The 21,334-nt window shown below is 42.5% G+C and overlaps 1 protein-coding gene across 1 annotated transcript in view; it reads right to left on the bottom strand.

Annotated features, from left to right (window-relative positions):
* MYT1 (myelin transcription factor 1) overlaps positions 1–21,334 on the bottom strand; it is a 151,947-nt gene that overhangs the window by 36,728 nt on the left and 93,885 nt on the right. Inside the window, exons 13-17 of the mRNA XM_030213449.1 lie at positions 20,694–20,963; positions 13,772–13,926; positions 13,055–13,156; positions 10,364–10,426; positions 10,207–10,275 (exon numbers count right to left, since the gene is read on the bottom strand). Of these exons, the coding sequence (XP_030069309.1) occupies positions 10,207–10,275; positions 10,364–10,426; positions 13,055–13,156; positions 13,772–13,926; positions 20,694–20,963 (659 nt within the window). The remainder of the gene's footprint in view (positions 1–10,206; positions 10,276–10,363; positions 10,427–13,054; positions 13,157–13,771; positions 13,927–20,693; positions 20,964–21,334) is intronic.

Below are 21,334 nucleotides of genomic sequence, written 5' to 3'. Positions count from 1 at the left end.
ATGGACTGATACAAAGGCATTATAATGTCCTCACTTTCGTTTTCCATTTCTTTACTAATAATATCTAACATTCTATTTGCTTTCTTAGCCGCCGCAGCACACTGAACAGAGGGTTTCAACGTATCATCAACGAAGCCCAGATCTCTTTCTTGGTCGGTGACTCCTAACGTGGAACCTTGCATTACGTAGCTATAGTTCGGGTTCCTCTTTCCCACATGCATCACTTTGCACTTGTTCACATTAAACATCATCTGCCATTTAGATGCCCAGTCTCCCAGTCTCATAAGGTCCTCTTGTAATTTTGCACAATCCTCTCGCGATTTAACAACTTTGAATAACTTTATGTCATCAGCAAATTTAATTACCTCACTAGTTACTCCCATCTCTAGATCATTTATAAATATGTTAAAAAGCAGCAGTCCCAGCACAGACCCCTGGGGAACCCCACTAACTACCCTTCTCCATTGAGAATACTGACCATTTAACCCTACTCTCTGTTTTCTATCCTTTAACCAGTTTTTGATCCACATAGGACACTACCTTCTATCCCATGACTCTCCAATTTCTTCTGGAGTCTTTCATGAGGTAGTCTTTATCCACATGTTTGTTCACCCCTTCAAAGAAATGTAATAGATTGGTGAGGCAAGATTTCCCTTCACTAAATCCATGTTGGCTTTGTCTCATTACTCCATGCTTTTGAATATGCTCTGTAATTTTGTTCTTTATAATAGTCTCTACCATTTTGCCTGGCACCGACGTCCAGGATGGTATTTTTAAACAGCATCCATGCCTGATGTAAATTTTTGACCCTCGCAGCTGCTCCTCTAAGTTTTTTTTTCACCATTTTTCTCATTTTATCATAGTCTCCTTTTTGAAAGTTAAACACTAACGTATTGGATTTCCTGTTTGTACTTACTCCAAAGCTAATCATATTATGATCAGTTATCAAGCGGCCCCATCACCATTACATCCCACACCAGATCATGAACTCCACTAAGGACTAGGTCTAGAATTTTTTCTTCTCTTGTCGGCTCCTGTACCAGCTGCTCCATAAAGCAGTCTTTGATTTCATCAAGGAATTTTACCTCCTTAGCATGCCCTGATGTTACATTTACCCAGTCAATATTGGGGTAATTGAAATTACCCATTATTATCATGTTGCCCAGTTTGTTAGCTTCCCTAATTTCTGATAACATTTCTGCATCCGTCTGTTCATCCTGGCCAGGCGGACGGTAGTACACTCCTTTCACTATCCTTTTCCCCTTTACACATGAAATTTCAATCCATAGGGATTCCAAGATGTGTTTTGTTTCCTGCAGAATTTTCAATCTATTTGATTCAAGGCCCTCCTTAACATACAATGCTACCCCTCCACCAATTCGATCCACCCTATCACTACGATATAATTTGTACCCCGGTATGACAGTATCCCACTGGTTATCCTCCTTCCACCAGGACTCAGAGATGCCTATTATATCTAATTTATCATTTAGTGCAATATATTCTAACTCTCCCATCTTATTTCTTAGGCTTCTGGCATTTGCATATAGACATTTCAAACTATGTTTGTTGTTCCTATTTATATCATGCTCAGTACTTGACAGTATTAATTTGCAATATTTTGCCTGATTTGTATTTTTATTTAAGGACACCTGATCTATTATGGTCTCTTTTGCAACCTCACTATCGGGATACCCTATCTTCCCTGTTTTGGTGATATCTTTAAAAGATACCTTATTCCGAACCATGCACTTTTGAGCGACTGACGGCCTTCCCCCAGTCTCTAGTTTTAAACCAGTTCTATCTCCTTTTTAAATGCCGATGCCAGCAGGGACAGTCTCTACTCAACTACAAACACATATGAGACAGTATCTTACATGTTTTTGTGAAGTTCTGAGTATGTCTAGTAATGCTATAGAAACGATAAGTAGAAGTAGGTAGTAGTTATTTACTCTCCCGAAAGGATGGTTAAGGTGGAGCTCATCCTTTCGGGAGAGTAAATAACTACTACCTACTTTTACTTATCGTTTCTATAGCATTACTAGACATACTCAGAACTGCACAAAAACATGTAAGATACTGTCTCATATGTGTTTGTAGTTGAGTAGAGACTGTCCCTGCTCAACTAATACTACTTATCATTTATATAGCCCCAGGTGGGAAAACTGAGATGGGCTCCCTAACACCATTGCTCTCATGATAGTGGGGATGGGGGGAGGGGGAGGATGCACATTCCCCAAAGCTGACTTATTACAATTGATAAATTCAGAAAAAAACATATTTTTTCTACCTTTGTTATCTAAGATTCTACAAATCTAAATTTTGTAACCGCTTTTTTAGCAATATGTAAGCCACATTGAGCCTGCCATACGGTGGGAAAATGTGGGATACAAATGCAATAAATAAATAAATAAATAAATAAGCAAGCAAGCATTGCTTTGGTTCTAATGTCTCTCTTCTGCTTTTCTCTGTTTTTTTTGTTAACTCTCTCATAGTAACATAGTGGATGACAGCAGATAAAGACCTGTATGATCCATCTAGTCTGCCCAACAAAATAAACTGATTGTATGTGATACTTTATATGTACACCAGACCTTGATTTGTCCTTGCCATTTTCAGGGCACATATCGTGGAAGTCTGCCCAGCACTGGCTTTGCTTCCCAATTACCGGTGTTGCCACCCAATCTCTACTAAGCTACTGTGGATCCATTCATTCTAAACAAAGATTCCTTTGTGTTTAGCCCACAAAATTTTGAATTCTGTTACCGTTTTCATTTCCACCATCTCCCGCGGGAAGGCATTCCAGGTATCAGCCTCTCAGTGAAAAAATACTTCCTGACATTATTCCTGAGTCTGCCCCTCTTCAACTCAATTCATGTCCTACCGCCTTCCTGTCTCTGGAAAAGGTTTGATTGTGGATTAATACCTTTAAAATATTTGAATGTCTGTATCATATCTCCAGTTTCTCTTTTCCTCCAGGGTATGTATGTTCAGATAAGTAAGTCTCTCCTCGTACGTCTTGCAACGCAAATTCCATACCATTTTTGTAGCTTTTCTTTGCACCGCTTCAAGTCTTTTTACATCCTTAGCAATAACTGAACACAATACTCCAGACATTGAAGTTGAATAATATATGAAGATATTATTATTATTTTGTTTTTGTTGATTTAAAGTTATTCACTGTGCTTAGTATAGAGTAGTGTTTGAGAGCACAGAATTATATTGATTAAATTCCCTGTATTAGCAATTACATTTTAACTGCCAGACCCCCTTCTCATGATTTCTAGTCCCTCCAGGTATCCACTCTATTGGCTATCTTCATGTCATCCGCAAAAAGGCAAATCTTTCCTTCTAACCCTTCAGCAATATCTCTCAGTAGACTTGTGAATAAGCTGAGAGGACTGAACTTAAGAACCAGATTGGTGAACTGGATAGGAAACTGGTTGACTGACAGGCAACAGAGGGTGGTGGTAAATGGAATCCACTTGGAGGAAAGGAAGGTGAGTAGAGGAGTGCCTCAATGGTCTATGCTGGGGCCGATACTGTTTAATATCCAGAGTTTTCTGTCTTCTTGACATTTCTTCTCTCTCTATGTCCAACATTCACCTTCTTGTCCAGCATCTCCCTCTATGTCCCTCTCCATATCTTCCCTCCTATGTTCAGTATCTCTTCTGTGTTCCTATCTAACTCTGTCCAGCACCCCCCCCCCTCTGTGTCCGTATTCCTATGTTCTCTCCACAGCCAGCACTTCCTTCCTCCTGCACCCCACCCTCATGGTCTGGAATCATTCCCCCTCTATCCCCTGGTCCAGTCTTTCTATATCTTCGCTTTGCTTTCCCCCCCCCCCCCCCAGGCTAGCATCTGCCCCCTCCTCTTTGCTCCAGGTCTCTCTCTCTCTTTTCTCTCTGCTCTCCCCCCCCCCCCCCGCCAATTCAGCTTCCCCCTCTGCTTCCCCCGGACCAGTGGTGTAGATACAGGTGGGCCTGGGTGGGCACAGGGCCACCCATTCTTGGCTCAGGCCCATCCAGTGGTGGCACCCCACATCAACATCTCTACTCCGTAGTCTCCTGGCATCTGCCCACCAGTTGCTGAACCTCGTCCCTCCCTGATGTACCTTACAGGCATCCCCAGCACCTGCAGTGTTTTAATTATTGCTGCCTGTGCCAGCCCTGCAGGCTTCCATTGACCAGGTCCCGCCCTAGCTTTCATCATTTCCCATCTGGCAGGACCTGGCCAATGGAAGCCTGCAGGGCAGTCGCAGGCACCAATAATTGAATCACTGCAGGCGCCGGGGATGCCTATAAGGTACACAAGGGAGGGACGGGGTTCAGCAACGGGCGGGCAGATGCTGGGGCGCTGTGGAGGAGGTGAGATGTTGATGTGGGGTAGGTGAAAAAAAATCTATAATTTTTTAAATATCTCGGGGGGGGGGGGGGAGGGGTGGGCTGTGGAGTACCATGACATGGAAGGGCCCATCTAAGTTAGATCTGGGCCCATCCAAAATACTGGGTCTGGCTACGCCACTACACCAGATATTTAGGTATCTCTCCATCACCTTCCGCCATGCCCATCCCAAATACTGGGTATGGCTATGCCACTGCACTGGACATTTAGGCATCTCTCCATCACCTTCCCCTGTGCCCAGGTCTTGCAGCTCTCCCTTCCTGTCCTCCCCCCCAATGCCCACAGGATCCAACTTCGCTTCAGCTTCACCCGTCTGCCACCAGTCCTCCACACACTGCTGCGGTGATGGCAGAGGCAGCACTAAAAGCTGCCTTTTTGGGTGGCAGGGCCTTTTCTCTGTGGCATCCTGCCCACAGGAAGTTGCATTACAGAAGCAGGATGTGGCAGAGGAAAGGTCCTGCCACCCAAAGAGGCAACTTTCAAAGCAGGGGAGCTGGAGCGAGACTGGACCCATGTGGGAGCATGGGAGAACCAACTTCAGGTGGCACCTACCATTGGGCGGTGCTGGGGAGTTTGCCAGGTTCACTCAGTAGGAGCTATGCACTGGCAGTGCTGTACAAAAACATAAGAGACAGTCCCTGCTCAATAACTACTACTAGTACTACTACTTATCATTTCTATAGCACTACTAGACATATGCAGTGCTAGACATGATCAAACATTTACAACTTATTTAGAACACGTCAGCACGGCTAGTACATTCGGCCAGTACGTTTGATTCTGCTACTCCGTTACTCAGAGAATTGCATTGGATCTCTGTGGACACTAGGGCACAGTTTAAAATTTGTACCATTACATTTTAACATCATGTATGGTGATGTCTCATTGTATTTATGTGACTGACTCACATTTCTTTACGGAGGCTCTGTGGGAAGAACTCAAAATCAGATGCTGCTATGTTTTCCTTCAGTTAGGTAGATCGCAAGGTGAAGAATGTTTGACTCTTCTCTTATCAAGTTGCCTCAGTGTGGAATTCATTGCCTCCACAGATTCATGCATTGACAAACTATTTGGTCTTTTGAAAGGCTCTTAAAGCTTTTTTATTTAATGAACATGTATGACTTAAGCACAAGATAGAAAAAGACTGGTAGATTGTTATGTTATGAAATATTATACATTGTTTTTATATATTTGATCATGGCCATTCTTTGGTGTTTCTGGGACATAGTCCTTAGAAATCTGCCCAGCTCTGTCCTTATGTTCCAACTACTGGAGTTGCCATCGAAGCCCACTCCAGCCTATCCGAATCCATCTTGACATTTGGGGTCCCAGACTGTAAAAGTCTGCCGAGCACTGTCCTCGGTTTCGGCTTCTGAAGTTGCCGTTGATGCCCTTTCCAGCCCATCCTAAACTGGATTACCTTATACAGAACACAGACCTACAAAGCCTGCCCAGTACTGGCCTTAGTTCTTCACAGCCGGAGTCGCCATCCAAGCGTCACTTAAACATCCATACACATGCAGCCATTTAAGGTTTTTTTTTTTTGTACTATTTTCTAAATAGGGATCCTCGGTGTTCATCCCATACCTTTTTGAATTCTGTCACTATTTTTGTCTCTACCACTTCTCTCGGGAGGGCATTCCAAGCATCAAAAACCCTCTCCGTGAAGAAGAATTTCCTGAAATTACTCTTACGTAGAGAGGTGTGGTAGCCGTCTTAGTCCACTATTCTGTCATCTTCCACATTTGCTTATTTCCGATCTGATGAAGAAGGGCAACCTTCGAAAGCTAATCAAGAAATGTATTAAGTTATGTCCAATAAAAAGGTATCATCTTATTTTCTTTTCCATGTTTTATTTTGTTTGATTTTTATTGATTACCTCTGAAATTACTCTTAAGTCTACCATCTTGCAACCATTCTAACTTTTGCAGATCCCTTTTCATGTTTTCCACGCCCTCCTGGGTGTCCACTCTATTACAATCTTGGTATCATTCCCAAAAAGGTAACCTTACATTTTAACCCTTTGGCAATGTCGCTCACAAATATATACTGAACAGAACTGGCCCCAGCACTGATCCTTGAGGTACTCAAGTATTGACTGCCGCACTGAACCAATGCTGGTATTTGTGGAATAGAAGATTTGTATAACAAAGCATAATGTAAGACAGTCCCTACTGAACTATTACTACTACTTATCACTTCTGTTGTATTACTAGATGTTCGCAGCAATGTATAGTGACACTTAAGAGACAGTCCCTGCTCAACTACTACTACTACTACTACTACTAATATAAAGGAGAACAAACTTTTTTAAAAATTGAGAAGCTCTGCCTTTTAATCGCAACAGCCACCTCATACTTTCTAGTGAGACATACAACATTCCACCAAGCATTCATGGACAAAGCAGTATTATCCTTCCATTCCGACAATACGGACTGTATTGCCATAGCCATAAGTACATCAGACAATCTAGACCTCTCTTTACTTATTAGATGAGATAAAGCAGATGATCTCCAAATAACTATTTTATAACATAAATCAGACCAAATATTACCACACTAGTATGCTTATGTGAATTTGAAGCCGTTTTGGGTTCATTGTGGGAGTAGATTACAACGTGAAACAAAGTACCCACAGACAGTGGTGTTCCTATGTCGGCTGCCACTCATGGTGGATCACTGCTATGCCCTCCCCCAGCGAATCCCCCCCCCCCCCTTGTGAATCATGATACTCCCCCTGGTGCATCACCTCCACCCCCCCCCCAAGCACATCGCTCTTACCTCCTGGGAGTGAAGGGAGCAGTCATGCAGCTGTTGGCTCCACCGGTTCCCTGCCCCAGAACAGGAAGTAACGCCAGTGGGAGCAGGGAACTGGTGGAGCCAACAGCCACGTGGCTGCTCTCTGCACCCCCTTGCAGAGTGCACCTGGGGTGAACTGCCCCCACCGCCCTGTCCTTGGTACGGTACTGCCCACAGAAGACCCACAAGACCAATATCTATTAGAGTCACTAACAGTCAATTTTGCAACCTTTGAAGGGATCCTCAAAGCCCAATTGCCTACATAATAGAAAGACTGAGTGGCCACTGCCGACAATGAATATGCGGTATATTTTTTTCATTATTAATGTATAACTTTGAAAACACAATCACAAGTATACACTTGTTAAGAAACACAAATTGAAACAACTTAAGAGGAAAATAGTGAACTAAATCACTTTCAAGAAATATCTACTGTTCTCCTAGGACCACAATAAAGGGACTACAGGGGGTGGAGTTTGAATAAATGGGGAATACAAAGAAAAATTTATTACAAATATTAAGACTTAATGTGAGTACTCAGCCCCCTGTTATCCATTAACACCAGTAGTCCCGATGAAGATCTTCTTTAAGTCTATGAAACCCTTTAGCTGTTCTGGCATAACGAATTCATAATTCACTCCTGCAAAATGGACTAAACATTTAGAAGGATATACTAACAGGAAGGTAGCCCCAACATTCCTAGTATCCTGCCTCAAGGATAAAAAGACCTTCCTTTTTCCTTGAGTGTTTGTATTTACATCAGGATACACCTGGATACATTGACCACAGAACTTCAAAAGTAAAGTCTAAGAACAGTGTTCAAACCTTGTTCAAATACAAATGATGCCAACGAAGTAGCTCTATCAGACAGTAGCTCTAACAGATTGATGTCAATCTTCTCATTTATTTGAGCTGTTGGTGATTCCAAAGGTGAATGCTTAGAAGGTAAAAAATACACCTTATTCAGAGGGGAAACAGCTTCTGAGGAACATTTCAAAATCTCTATTAAATATTTGTGAAACACATCAGCTAGGGTCATACCAAGCGGCCTTGGGAAATTCAGTTAACGCAGATAAAGTCTTCTACTATAGTTCTCCATTTGTTCAAGCTTTCTATAGATCAAAACATTATCTTTTACAATTGAAGCAGTCACTGATTTCAATGACACGATTTCAATGACACAATTTCTTCTCGAACTTCAGATATTTAGCTTAAACTTTCCTGTTTAATATCAGAAACTGATTTGAATAATGAATCCATTTTACTCACAAGTGCAGAAATTTCAAAAGTGGATTTAGAAACACTGCCTTCCAGTCTTTGAAGCACCTTCCAGAATCACCACAGTGGGAGCCTTCCCAATATCTCCAGCTCCCACGGCATTCTCTCTCACAACAGCAGTCATTTCTAGTTTGGTCCCCCCTCCCAACAAACACACTTCCTGTAACCACTTCGGTAACAGAAGACTTCTGCCCTTCCATCAAGGACATGCCAGACAAGGCTGTGCAACTGGTTCCGAAGGAAATAATGATGTTTCAATTCCCAGAGCCATGGCTTCTCCTTCAATCATGCGCAGAATGGGACTCCAAACTCTGGTTTCCTAGGAAGCCCTGGTGGCGTACTATTTAATGCTTTGCCATGCAGGAGAGGAGGTTCTGGTCAGAAGAGAATCAATCCTCACCACACCCTTGCACTTGGTATGTGGCATAGTAGAAAGACTCACTCACACCACCATATTCCCCCTCCCTCCTGCATATGTGGTCTTTAATGGAATACCCAATCTATATAGCACTTCTATAATTTCAAAGCCTCATTTTCTCTATGTTATCACCAAACACAAGGTTTCTATAAACCACAGATTACTTTGACCTGCAAGCAGCAGTTTTTTTTGCGGGGGAGGGGGGGGGACAGCCTATAGAAACAGGTACAGTGTTTTACTTAGGGAATTTGTTAGACAAAACAGTTCCCTGGACAAGGGTTGATTTTGACACCCCTTCTTATTTTGAATTCAGGTGCTCACAGGTTCATACACTTACTCAGAAGGGTGATGTGGCACCTTCCCCCCCCAGCCTCGCTAAGGTTGTTCATCTTTATGCCAATGTCTTATATTAGCTCTGATTTATGTATGTGCATGAGTAATTTCCTTTTCTACTATGTCACAAGTTAGGATTCAGCAAACAGCAACATGACACATCCTACAGAGGCTAATAAAAGTTTTGTACTTCAGCTGATAAAAAAATCTGGGATTATAAAATGTATCACTATAGGTGCTTGGGACATGGCATAACTTAATGAAAATAATCCACACCAAGTTCATATAATAACAAAAATCCATATTAATATCATGCCAATAAGTTCACATAATAACAGCATATAACTATTCATACTGTGAACTTATAGAGTGCTCCTTGTTAACAGATCAGAATCACTTTAAGGACAATTCTAGAAAGGGCACCTAAAGCTAGGCACCGATTGCACACACTAATTTATAGACTAGGCACACTTACAACTGTGAATGATGTCGTCACAAATTGGCATTTACATGCATATGTGCTGGCACTATTCTATAGAACTGCATGCTAGTCACATGATATGTAACAGCAAATGGGCTGTACCAGTGGGTGAAGCATGGGCATGTCATGGGAGTTCCACCTAGCAATGCACACCCTTATAGAACAGTATCAGGTGTGTGCATTGCAAGGTACACGTAGGCATGCCAGCTTATGGCTGCCATTGATCTGGCATAAGCTGTTACACCTATATGTTGGTGCACCAAAGCAGCTTTGCACTACTATTCTACGATGGATTAGGTATGCCTTAATGCCATTATAGAATTGGCATTAAGCACACATTTAAGGGCCACTTTATAGAATTGCCTCTTTTCATTCTTTCAGAAAATGTGTTCTGTAGTTTTTACTGCTTTTGATTGATCTTAATAGTGCAGAAAAGGAGGAAAGGCAGAAGTGCTGCACACAGGAAAGGAGAACTGAGTTCAGTGGAGACATACTTGAGGTCAGCAGAGTGCGCAGCCATGAGGTTTCTGAGACTCTTGTCAGCAAGAGGGCAACCAGAAAGGCTGAAAGAGAAGAGAGGGAATACCTGGATAAGCCATAAAAGGGGGGAAATCTGAGAACCACACTTTGACCATTCTATTGAGAACCAACCTGCGATGGGAAGCATAGTTTCCTGTGATGTGTCCACTGCCGTCACAGCCTGGGGTAGGACAGCTAAATAAACATAAAATGGCAAAGTGTAATCACCAGCAAGGCAAAGAGTGCCAAAAACTGGCACACGTGGGAACAGGGAACAGGGGAGACACTTCTAAATAGAAACAGAACTCCACTAAGCGCCAATATACTACAATGCAAATCTTTTGCATAAGAGGCCAGCATTTCAGTACTTTTCATGCATTTGCCCTTTTCAGAAAAAGGGCGGAATGCCTGCTTTGCAAATACTAAAATTTCGCTCATTTACTAAAATGCACTACTGTGTTAATGCACACTCATCATGATAATATGCATAATTAGTAAATAGGCCCCACTGCATACGATGGAACCTTCAGAAAATAATCCACTTTGACATATGAGAGCATATTAGTGTGGTTCTGCCTTTTACTAAATCTAGCCCATAGTCTGCTACAAGCCAAATTTTGCTAAAGTTCTGAATTAATAAGCTACTGCAATGCAATATCATGAAAGCATCCCAATAACACAGAACAAATCAAAAACCAGTGCATAAAGATGTCTTCACATGCTGGTTTTTGCAAAAAAGGATAATCTAAATAGTGAGCTCTAGAGAAATGTTTCTAACATGGGTTTGCTATGGAGCTTGTTTGCATCTGTAGCAAACTTGAGTGGAGAAGACAACGCCAACCCATGGGAAATCCAGTGGGCTATTTTCTTTATGTACCAGATTGTTTTTCTTTTAGATTACTGAAGCATTCATAGCACTCTTCTGTATTCTGTGGGGTTTTAAGCAGAGCTTCAAATTCCTCTGCTCACTTTCACCCTTAGAAATCAGAAAAAAAAATATTCTTTTGGCTTCTTGTGTCATTTATTGCTAAATTAGTGAAGAATTCAAATAAACTTCCTCTTGTTTATGAAATGATCCTCAGCTATTCATAACCTGCCTGGACACTGGTGCATGCCAGAAGACACCATACCTCACTGGGGGCACCCTGAGCTCAGAAAGGCCTTCACAATAGGCAGTGAGTGATGAGAAACACTCATGTGTTAGGGATAGGTTGTCAGAATTATTTCATGAGTGCTATTAGTAAATGGATCCTGTGCAGCTTACTGTGCACATTAGCAGGCATCACATTTTAGTAAAATGGCCTTACGTCTGGTTCAGAAGTAGACAGTTTAGGAAAGATTTCCAATTATCTTGGAACACTCTCTGAACACTGTGTTTTTCATTGGGAACTATATACATAAAGAAGAAATCAGCAAATGAAGCATTCAGCATAATGATGTGTATAGACGAGCACTCCTAAGGGATTAATCTCTAAAGGTACCTATTTGAAGGCTATTCTATAAAGGAAAGTATGTTTCTTTATAGAATACTAGCATAACTGGTCATATATACACCTATATTTTAGGCATGAGCATTTACACTAGACATAGAGCTGGTGTAAATGCTAAAGTCTAGATTGCTCAAAAACACATGTAAATTATAGTATGCTATGCTTTATGAGCATAAATGTATGCCCCACCTATGCTCCGCCCAGATTCTGTCCATGTTTACATCCACCTTCAAAGTACACACCATTGTATGTAGGCAACATGTTATAGAATAGTGCGTAGCCCGATTATTGGCATTTATTCAGATGATATTGAGTACTATTTAACCAACCAGGAACAGTTAAATAGCGCTAATCCAGCTAAGTGCTATATTCAGCGTGTGATATAACTGGCTAGCCACAAATATTTAGCGCTTTGCCAGCTAAGCTTGGCGGTCAAATAGAGCCACACAACTAACAGTCCTATCTTTGGTCACTATACGCTGAATATTGACTTGGCTGGTTAAATTTAAACCGGCCAAAAAAACCATGGATATTCAATGTCAGTGAACGGGAATGGCCTGGCATTGAATATCCGGGCTCATCGCAGATCACAGCACTTAGCTGGCCTGCCTCCAACAGGCTAAATTTCAGCCAATATATATGTGTATGTCCTCATATGTGTGTATATGCCATACTCTAGTCATTTATACATGTTTTGTGCACATACATGTATACATGCTGGTATTCTGGTCATTTAGGTGTTTTTGGCACCTAAATGTTGCCATCCTCCTTACAGAGTTTGCCTTCTAGCTGACTCAGGGTGATAGGCCAATGTTCTATGTAGCCTGTGAAATCAACTGTGTAAAATGTGGCCACTTTCCCTGTGACTGTGAGACAACAAGGGTACCCCATGGAGGAAGTTCAACCAGTAACCTTTCAAGGGAAAATACGGGAGGTCAGAAGGATGGCAAATAACTTTGCCAAGCTGCTGATTGTCCGATATCAGATTTTCAGTTTCATTCCCATGGTATAGAAACTTAGGGCAGAATTCATAGATATGTACTACCACACTATACCATTGGGGCATGTCTAGAAAAAACACAAGTAAATAACTTTCCTCCAGTGAAATTGTTGATGTGAGAAGAAAATAGGTAGATCAGAAAACGTTCCGACCTCATACTGTCATTGCAAATGAAATGGAGAAGAATATAAGTTCATAAAGGTTCTGTGCATGAGATTTCTTTCACCTGCTGAACATATACAGGCTAAGGCCATCTGAAGACAGCTCTAAAGCTGAGTGCCTGATTTTATCCCAAAACTTTTCTATGTTGCACTTGTGAACTTGATAACTTACTCATTCAGAAGGGATCGTCCCTTTTTTCCTCCTTCACCCCCTTTTGGACTTGCGCACCCCCCATCGCAGACCGGCTGAATATCCCGTTGTGCAGCAAAATATCTAGGTGGGAGAATATCGATTTCATGTAAGTTAAACGGGAGAGCCGTTTTCTGCCGATCAGAGCTAACGCAGGGTGTACGTCTGTGCAAAATGGGGTTCATCACAAGCTGACTGCTGACAAAGGGACATTGCAGATTTATCACAGGTTTGGCTATCCTCAGTCTTCATTTCATGCAAGTGAACGTCCATTAGCTAGCTTGGGAATGGTAAGTATGTTGCTGCAAAAACACACATTCACTTGCCCTCCAAACTAAAGAAAGTTGGGGGGCAGGCATGAAAAAGCAAGAAAAGAAGGTGCGAGAGCAGGTGTGAGGGTGGGGATGGGGAGAAAAGGTTTTCCCTTGCTGTCTTGCAAAATGATTTATCTCTACAGCTATTGATAGAACAATGATGCATAGTAAGATATAGTCATATGCTCCATGAACTTTGAACCCAGATTGACCTTTCACTTAATGTAGCACCTAGTGATCTGTGAAGCTGACAAAGAGCTGCATAGTAACACTTTCCTTTTGGTTGTCATTGAACTGCTTAGATGGTAAGTCAAAGTCAGAAACAGAGCTAAAACCTTTTGTTTACATTTTTTTCATTTTATATAATTGTAAGAATATAACTAACGTGAGCAGCTCCTTCTTGCTGTCCTTTGATAGAAATTTAAGTTTGAAGTTGGTTAAGGTGACATCACCCGGGTACTTTCGGTCCTCAAAATTCTCTTCCTGAACGTCGGGTTCATCATCTTCAGAAGAGGCAAAAGAAGGGGCAGCAGGTTCCGACTGTAAGAAATAGGCAAGGTACATGTACATACATACACACACGCACATGCTACCAGAAGAACTGCTACTATCTAGGCAGAGATTTTCAATAACTCTAAACATACAGCATGCTTCTGTTAGTTAATTAGCTAATCAGGAATTTTAAGAGAAGCCAATCAATGAAGCAACAACTCAAAACTCACTTCATTTTCCATTGCCTTAGACAGAACTTCAAGTGTGGGACAGGGAAATAACTTGGGTACTTAAATGTAACTAGCCCTCAGCTCAGATTTGGAGAAGGTGAGATATATATCCAAAATCCAAAGGCAGCAACAGAACTGGAAATTTTAAGGGGCAGTTTTCAAGGACCAGGCCTAGTTACAAGCTATGTATCAGCTTTTTAAGGCAAATATGTTATGCAGATTTCTAATCTGAAATTATCCATAGAAATAATTTTTGCACATACCTGATTTTTGAGTTAGTGGTGGAGTAGAGACAAATCAGAAGGCCTACACCTTCTTGTACATGAACTAACTCCCTGAAATAAATATGTCCAAAGAAAAGCCTCTCTAAGGTTGCTAACCCAGACCTATTTTTAGCTGTATTTGGGGTGTGCATGTGTATATGTGTGTGTGTGGGGGGGGGGGGGGGGGGGGAGGGGGTTAGTCAGGGCATTTTATGTAAATCACTTTACCCCATAAAGATAAATTCTCAAGGGTATTTATGCGACTGATTGGTATAAAGAATGCTAGTCCTATTACACTGCTTAGATAATTCATTTACTTGTGGTATAGTAAATAAATTTGAAATGTGAATTGTGAACTGGTCCTCAAGAGCCAAGCACTGGTTGGATTACCAAGATTTCCACATTGATATGCATGAGATACATTTGAATGAAGTCTCCATTGTATGCAAATGTATCTCATGTATATTCATTGTGCAGATCCTGAAAATCTGACTAGTTTGAGACATTCAAGACTGATTACCTCAGGGGTAGGCAACATCAAACTACCCAAGGCCTTTACTGCAACAGGGAAAGGAAAATTGGTCTCCGAAAAGTTTCCCTGTCAATTTGTACCCGTTCATTATGTTACTACTTTTTAAAAGCAAACCACCACATATAATTACCCCTCCCCCCACTCCGTGGAATGTCTGAAAAGTATGTGAGTAAGAATTCACTTGCTCATGACATACATGTGAACTTTCACTCACATAGAGGGTAAAAGACTGTTTCCATGGATAAAACAGCACCATACCCAGGGAAATGGCTTCCATTATTTTCTTCTTAATAAGGTAAGCATTGCAAAGCAAAGAGCCCCATTAAAAGCTCATATTTCTTTTAGGTCATAGGAAACACTCTAAATAAACATTTCCCACATCATATTTCTATAGTTAGAATATAAAAACAGAATAATAACACAAGTAATTAGATTTTGATAACCACAGAAAAGCATCAGCATTAAGCTTTAAATCCCAGTTACTCTCCTTATCATCTTAGGCAAGTCAGTTAACCCTCCACTCTTGGGTACAAATTTAGAAGGGAAAATACTAAGGGGACAATAAAAGAATTTTACCACTTAATACATGTTAGTTTACCATGGCACATGTTATATAATACTGAAATGCAAAACATACAAATGCATGCAAAGCATTTCATCAGCATACAAAGCATCTCATCGTTATGCAAATCAAATAACGCACTTGTGCTTAATTTGATAAGATGAGTTATTCTGGAAAAATGACACCAGCCTTGAGTGGAGTAGAGTAGCAACCTAATGGTTAGAGCAGTGGCCTGAGAACCTGGAGAACTGAGTTCAGTTTCCCCTGTGGTTCCTTGTGACACTGGGCAAGTCACATAACCCTCCATTGCCTCAGGTGCAAAAACTTAGATTGTGAGCTCACTAGGGAGAGGGAACATATCTGTATATAATAAATATGAACACAGTATATGAAATTCATGACTCTTTACCCTTTGAGTTAGTGTTATTTCTCCTCCCTGAGACCACTGGGCTCTTAAAAAGAGGTGCAATGCTCCTAGGGACCATCTTAAAGGGCTAGAAATATAAAAAGTGCTGTGTGAACCCCTTCCCAGTAAAGATTTGTCATGTGCCCCCCAAGAACCCCCAGACTTCCAGAACAGCTCCCTACCTCACAGAACACCCCTTCAAACTCTATCCTTGGTTTTTAGTGGGAGGGAGACACAGGAGCTATCCCCAGCCACTCCTGCCACCTAGGTTGCTGGGTTCACAGTGGTACAGGTTGACCCCTAATGTAGTCTCATGTACTTCTGCTAGGAGTCAAATGTCAAATAAAGAATTACGCACCTCATTTGGCAGCTTGACCCTTAGCGGTAATGCCGCAAAGACAGTTGCTAGGACTTCACTAATACCATTTTGAACCTGGAAGCCTGGGTTTCTTCCAGGTACATGTGACCTGGATTGGCCACTGTTGAAAATAGGATTCTGAGCTAGATGGACCATTGGTCTGTCCCAGTATGGCTATTCTTATGTTCTTATTCCTGTGTCCCTCCCCAGCTAAACACCAGGCATAGGACAGTGGCCTAGGCGAGCTGATCTAGGGATACAGGGGTGCCTTTGAGGGGTCAGGAGCGGGCTATTCTGGGGGTTTGGGGCTCCCTGTGAGGGATAGAAGATTATTGCTGAAGGGAAGGGGTCTGCATAACACTTACTGTACTTTCAGCCCCTTTAAAATGGCCCCTAGGAGCACTGTACTACATGTTAGCAGCAAAACATGGGATGTGAGGTTGATTGGAAGATGCATTATTCATTTACAGTTGGGGTTATGAACCCAGGGCTGGTGGTAGGGTTTCTGGTGCTTTCCTGCAAGCTATAAATCAATGCTCTCCTCTCTCATTCTCTGCCCTTCTCTCGCCCTTCTCCTCATCCAGCATCTCCCTTTTCTCTTATCTTCACACTCTTCCCTCTGGTCCAGCATCTCCACTTTCTCTTCTCAGCCATCCTCCCAATCTCATCATCTCCCTTTTCTTTTTCCACCCCTCCTCTCTTCTGTTCCAGCGCCTCCCTTTCTCTTCCCTCTCCTCCTCTCCCCTGTTCTAGCATCTCCATTTTCTCTTCTCATCTCTCCCCTTGCAGTCCAGAATCTCTCTTTTCTTTTCTCTTCTTCCCCATTCAAGCATATCTTTTCTTTTTCCTTTCTTTTCCTCATAAAGCATCTTCCTTCCCTCCACTGCCCCAGCCACCAAAGTCTCTTTTATCATCTCTCCCCCCTCTCTCCAAACCAACTGTCCAGAATCACCCCCCACTCTCTCCCCTCTCCCCATTCCAGCATTGCCCCTATTTTCCTCCCTCCCACCTACCCATTCAGCATCACCCCTCTATTTCCCCTCCCCTCTCCCTGGGCCAGTATCACCTCTTCTCTCTTTATCCCCCCAGTCCAGCATTTCCCCTGAAATCTACCTCCTTCCCTTCTGATACTGCTGCTATGTCTCCAGCCCTCCAGCAGCAACAAAAGCAACTGCTATAAGAAATGGGGAGTCTTTGAACCCACGTGCTCGTGAAGGCTCTGCTGGTCCCACCTCATCTGATGTATACAGAATGCATCAGAGAGGGGTGGGAACAGCAGGGCTTTCATGAGCACATGGATTCAAAGGCTCTTTGGCACTTATTGAAGTTGTGTTGTGCATTGGTCAGCAGGTTCCCAGTCCACAGCAGAAGGGAAGGGGCATTTGCCCGGGTCCTGTGATCTGACACCTTTTCTAACTACTGTGACGCCAGCTTTTGGCACCCCAAAGATCAGCACCCCTTGCTATGCTTACTGAGCTTCCTGGGTTGCACACGTTAGTGACTCCTGTGGTAAATTAAGTGGTAAAATGCCATATTTTATTGCAGTTCAGTTATTGTCGCCTTAGGTTATAAGCCCTCTAGTGACAGGGAAAAATAAATGTACCTGGATATAACTTGCCCTGAGCTACTACTAAAAAGGTGTTATCTAAAACCAAATGAGAAAAAATAAATAAATAAATAACACAAGCTAGCCATTCACCCATGTAATCTAATCTCACCTTTTGTTTCTACCCATTGCTTCAACCATAATAAATTTTAATTTGTATACTGCTTAGATATCTTTTTATTAATTGCAGTATATTAAATAAAGCTGAACTGTGAACTTTATGGCAGCTGGATTTTCCTGACAACCTGCAACAGCCACAAAACTTAGGAATATGGAAAATGCTTTGTATGCTCAGATTTTGGAGGAATATTACTCTTCTATGTGGGCTGGTAGAATACAGTTGCTCTTTCTGTTACTTTAATTATGTTGAGGCCGATATTCAGTCATGGTATATTTGATTATAGTTCATTGAATCAGTTAACGGATTACCTTAACAAACAATTATTCATTGAAGTTGCCACCCTTGCTGGGGTATATTCAAGAAAGGTCGGCTAAAGTGTGGATGCTATGCAGCAATTCTATAATGCGATTTCTGTGTGGGTTTGCCTTATAGAATACTAGCATAAGTCCACATTTTCACATCCAGCTTTGGGCGCAAGCACTTATGCCAGCTCAAAGGCAATTAGGCGCGTAAATGACAGTATTCTATAACATCACGCCTAATTCCTTGGCAACACCCCTCCTAGGTCCTTGTCCCCCTTGGAATTGAATGCTATCAGAATTAGGCACTGAGGGGCCTTTTTACTAAGGCGCACCAAAAAGTGGCCTGCACTGGTGTAGGCGCATGTTTCAGATGCGCGCAGGCCAATTTTTCAGTGCACCTGGAAAAAAGGCATTTTTTTTTGTGGCCGAAGATGGAGGTGGGGCAAAATTAAAACCAGTGCGTGTCCATTTTCAGCCTGAGAACTTACTGCCACCCATTGACTTAGCAGTAAGGTCTTATGCACTAACCGGGCAGTAAGCGGCCAGCGCGCATAAACTGCCGATTACCACTGGATAAGTGCCACACTACCGTGTGTTTTGGGCACACATCAAAAAATGGAATTACTGCCTGGGGAATGTGGTAGCCAGGGAGTAGTTCCAATTTGGCGCACATTAAATGAGGGCCCCTCAATTTAAAGAATAGAGGTGTGTCAGTTAAGAGCACAGCTACAAATTATTGCCAATTGGTGTTTGTTAAGGTCAATTACTGTTATCGACACTTAAGTGCCTATTTATCTCCAATTAGCTAACTGCATAACTAACCGTATTCTATGGCCAACTTTGGGCACCATTTACAGAATTTGGTGTAAATGTTAACCGAAAAGCTTATCTGGTTAACTTTACAACAGCTAATTAACAGGATAGCGCTGGTTATCTGGTTAAATGCCATCTGTGCCCTTAGCACACCTCCTACATTAACTAGTTAACTTTTGTCTGGTCACTAGTTAACCAGCTGTCAAGGGGCAACATTCAAAATGTAAAATTTGAGGCTTACAATCAAGATTTTTCTGGGTAACTCTGGCAGTTATTTAGACAAGCTGTGATACATAGTAATGAAAAACTTTAGAAATGGAGCAGCACCTGCCTGCCTTGTGATTTTCCCCTGTTACTATTGAAAGAAACATTGACAGTGTTGTTTCTCAGTTTCTGCACAACCTGCTGAGACAATCTGTCAGAATGTGTGCTCAGAAGGCTGGTGCAAAACTTCTATCAGCATGGAGCTGTACAGGTATGATAAAAATACACAGCACACCGCTGTTTATATTGCATTTCTTATTTGTTATCACCTCTGCAATGAAAAGTGTTTTTTAACATGTTATTTTGAGATGTGACTCAAGCAATCTCCACCACGCTCTTGGAATGTGCTTTTGTTTCAAATGAAATAGGAAATGCACATGGCAATGTTTTCTTTTACATTTCATTTATAAAAAGGATCCTACACCAAACTAAAGAAAAAAGTTCCCCTACCCATGTTTTACTCTCTTTGTGGCTGCAAGGAGACAACAGCAGACCTCAACTGTTCCTGCCATACCGGTGCCATATTTAGGGTTACCATATGTCCGGATTTACCCGGACATGTCCTCTTTTTGGAGGACATGTTCAGGGATTCCGGTTTTGCCGGATTTCTGGACAAATGGGCGGGCGGGCGGCGGGCCTATCCTAGCCTCCCCTTCCCTTACTTACTATCTACTGCCCTAGTGGTCTAGTGACCTCTTCGGGGCAGAAAAGAGCCCCCTCTTTCCTGCTCGGAGGGCTGCCCTTGCCCTGCATCCTGTTGCTGTGACGATCTCGGGATTCAAAATGGCCGCCGAGAGTTGAAGCGGCCTCGCGAGACTTCAACTCTCGGCGGCCATTTTGAATCCTGAGACCATCACAGCAACAGGAGGCAGGGCAAGGACAGAGCTCCAGGCAGGAAAGAGGGGGCTCTTTCCTGCCCTGAAGAGGTCACTAGACCACCAGGGCAGTAGATAGTAAGTAAGGGGAGGGGAGGTGATGGGGGGCAGGGGAGGGGAATATGTGACCTGGAATGAGGGGAATATGTGACAGGGGCGAGATGTGGGCGTGGAAAGGGGCGGGACATGTGTCCTCTTTTTGAGAGGACAAAATATGGTAACCCTAGCCATATTCCACATGATGGAAGAATATGAGGAATATGGTTGGGTGAGGTTGAGTGGGCCTTAAGGAGAAGGATGTGGGAAGACCAGGTTTCCTTTTTTAAGGCATCAAGGGTAACTATAACTGGTGGGAGGATATGATGGCTACACTTTGAAAAACAAAACAAAAGCTTAACGAAAAAACATAACGCTCCAGTGCCCCCCGCCCCCCTCACTAACAACGCGAAAAAAAAGCCTGCTCCTCCCCACACCATCCTGTACCTCTTCTGGCTCCTCCTCTCGCTGGCGATTGGGCTTGGTGTAGTCGATGGGGCCATCCCACTCATCTTGCCGAGAAGCTTGGCTGGACTGTGGGGATGTCATGCTGCTGTTGGTGGCACTACTGCTGTTCAGGCGCTGGGACACATCTGGAGACTTTATGCTGGGACTGCTGCTGCAGCTGCTGGTGTTTGGAAATGGAGTCTCCCTTTTGCGGTGTTTGTTCATGCTCAAGTCCAGGGTCCCGTTTTCATCCACTTCAATGTCCATAGACTGATATGTTAAAAGATATAAGCTCTTAATACAGCCAGAAATAGACCCATGCTGATAACAGTTATATCATGAAGGCATCAGTGACACAGGACAGACATTTCTCCTTTCTGAGCTGGTCTTGGTGACTCTGTGCCAGCTATGTTTAGGTATGTACACAGAGCAAAGTGTTTTGGTTCATTTCCAGTTTGGGGTTTTCCCCCCCAACTTTTAGACTTTGTAAAATAAAATATATTTGGTTCTTAAAACAAATACGTGAACAGAACGAGAATAATATCTTAACAGGTAAATAAATATATTCCAGGACATAGCAGAAGATTATGGGCCTGCAGCAATAGACAGCAGCAATCAGCAGCATTTTGCTGACCGCCGCC

This window comes from Microcaecilia unicolor, chromosome 8 (genome assembly GCF_901765095.1).
Source record: "Microcaecilia unicolor chromosome 8, aMicUni1.1, whole genome shotgun sequence".
NCBI classification, from domain to species: Eukaryota; Metazoa; Chordata; class Amphibia; order Gymnophiona; family Siphonopidae; genus Microcaecilia; species Microcaecilia unicolor.
Note: the sequence above shows the minus strand (reverse complement) of the source record. Positions and strands in the feature narration are given on the sequence as shown.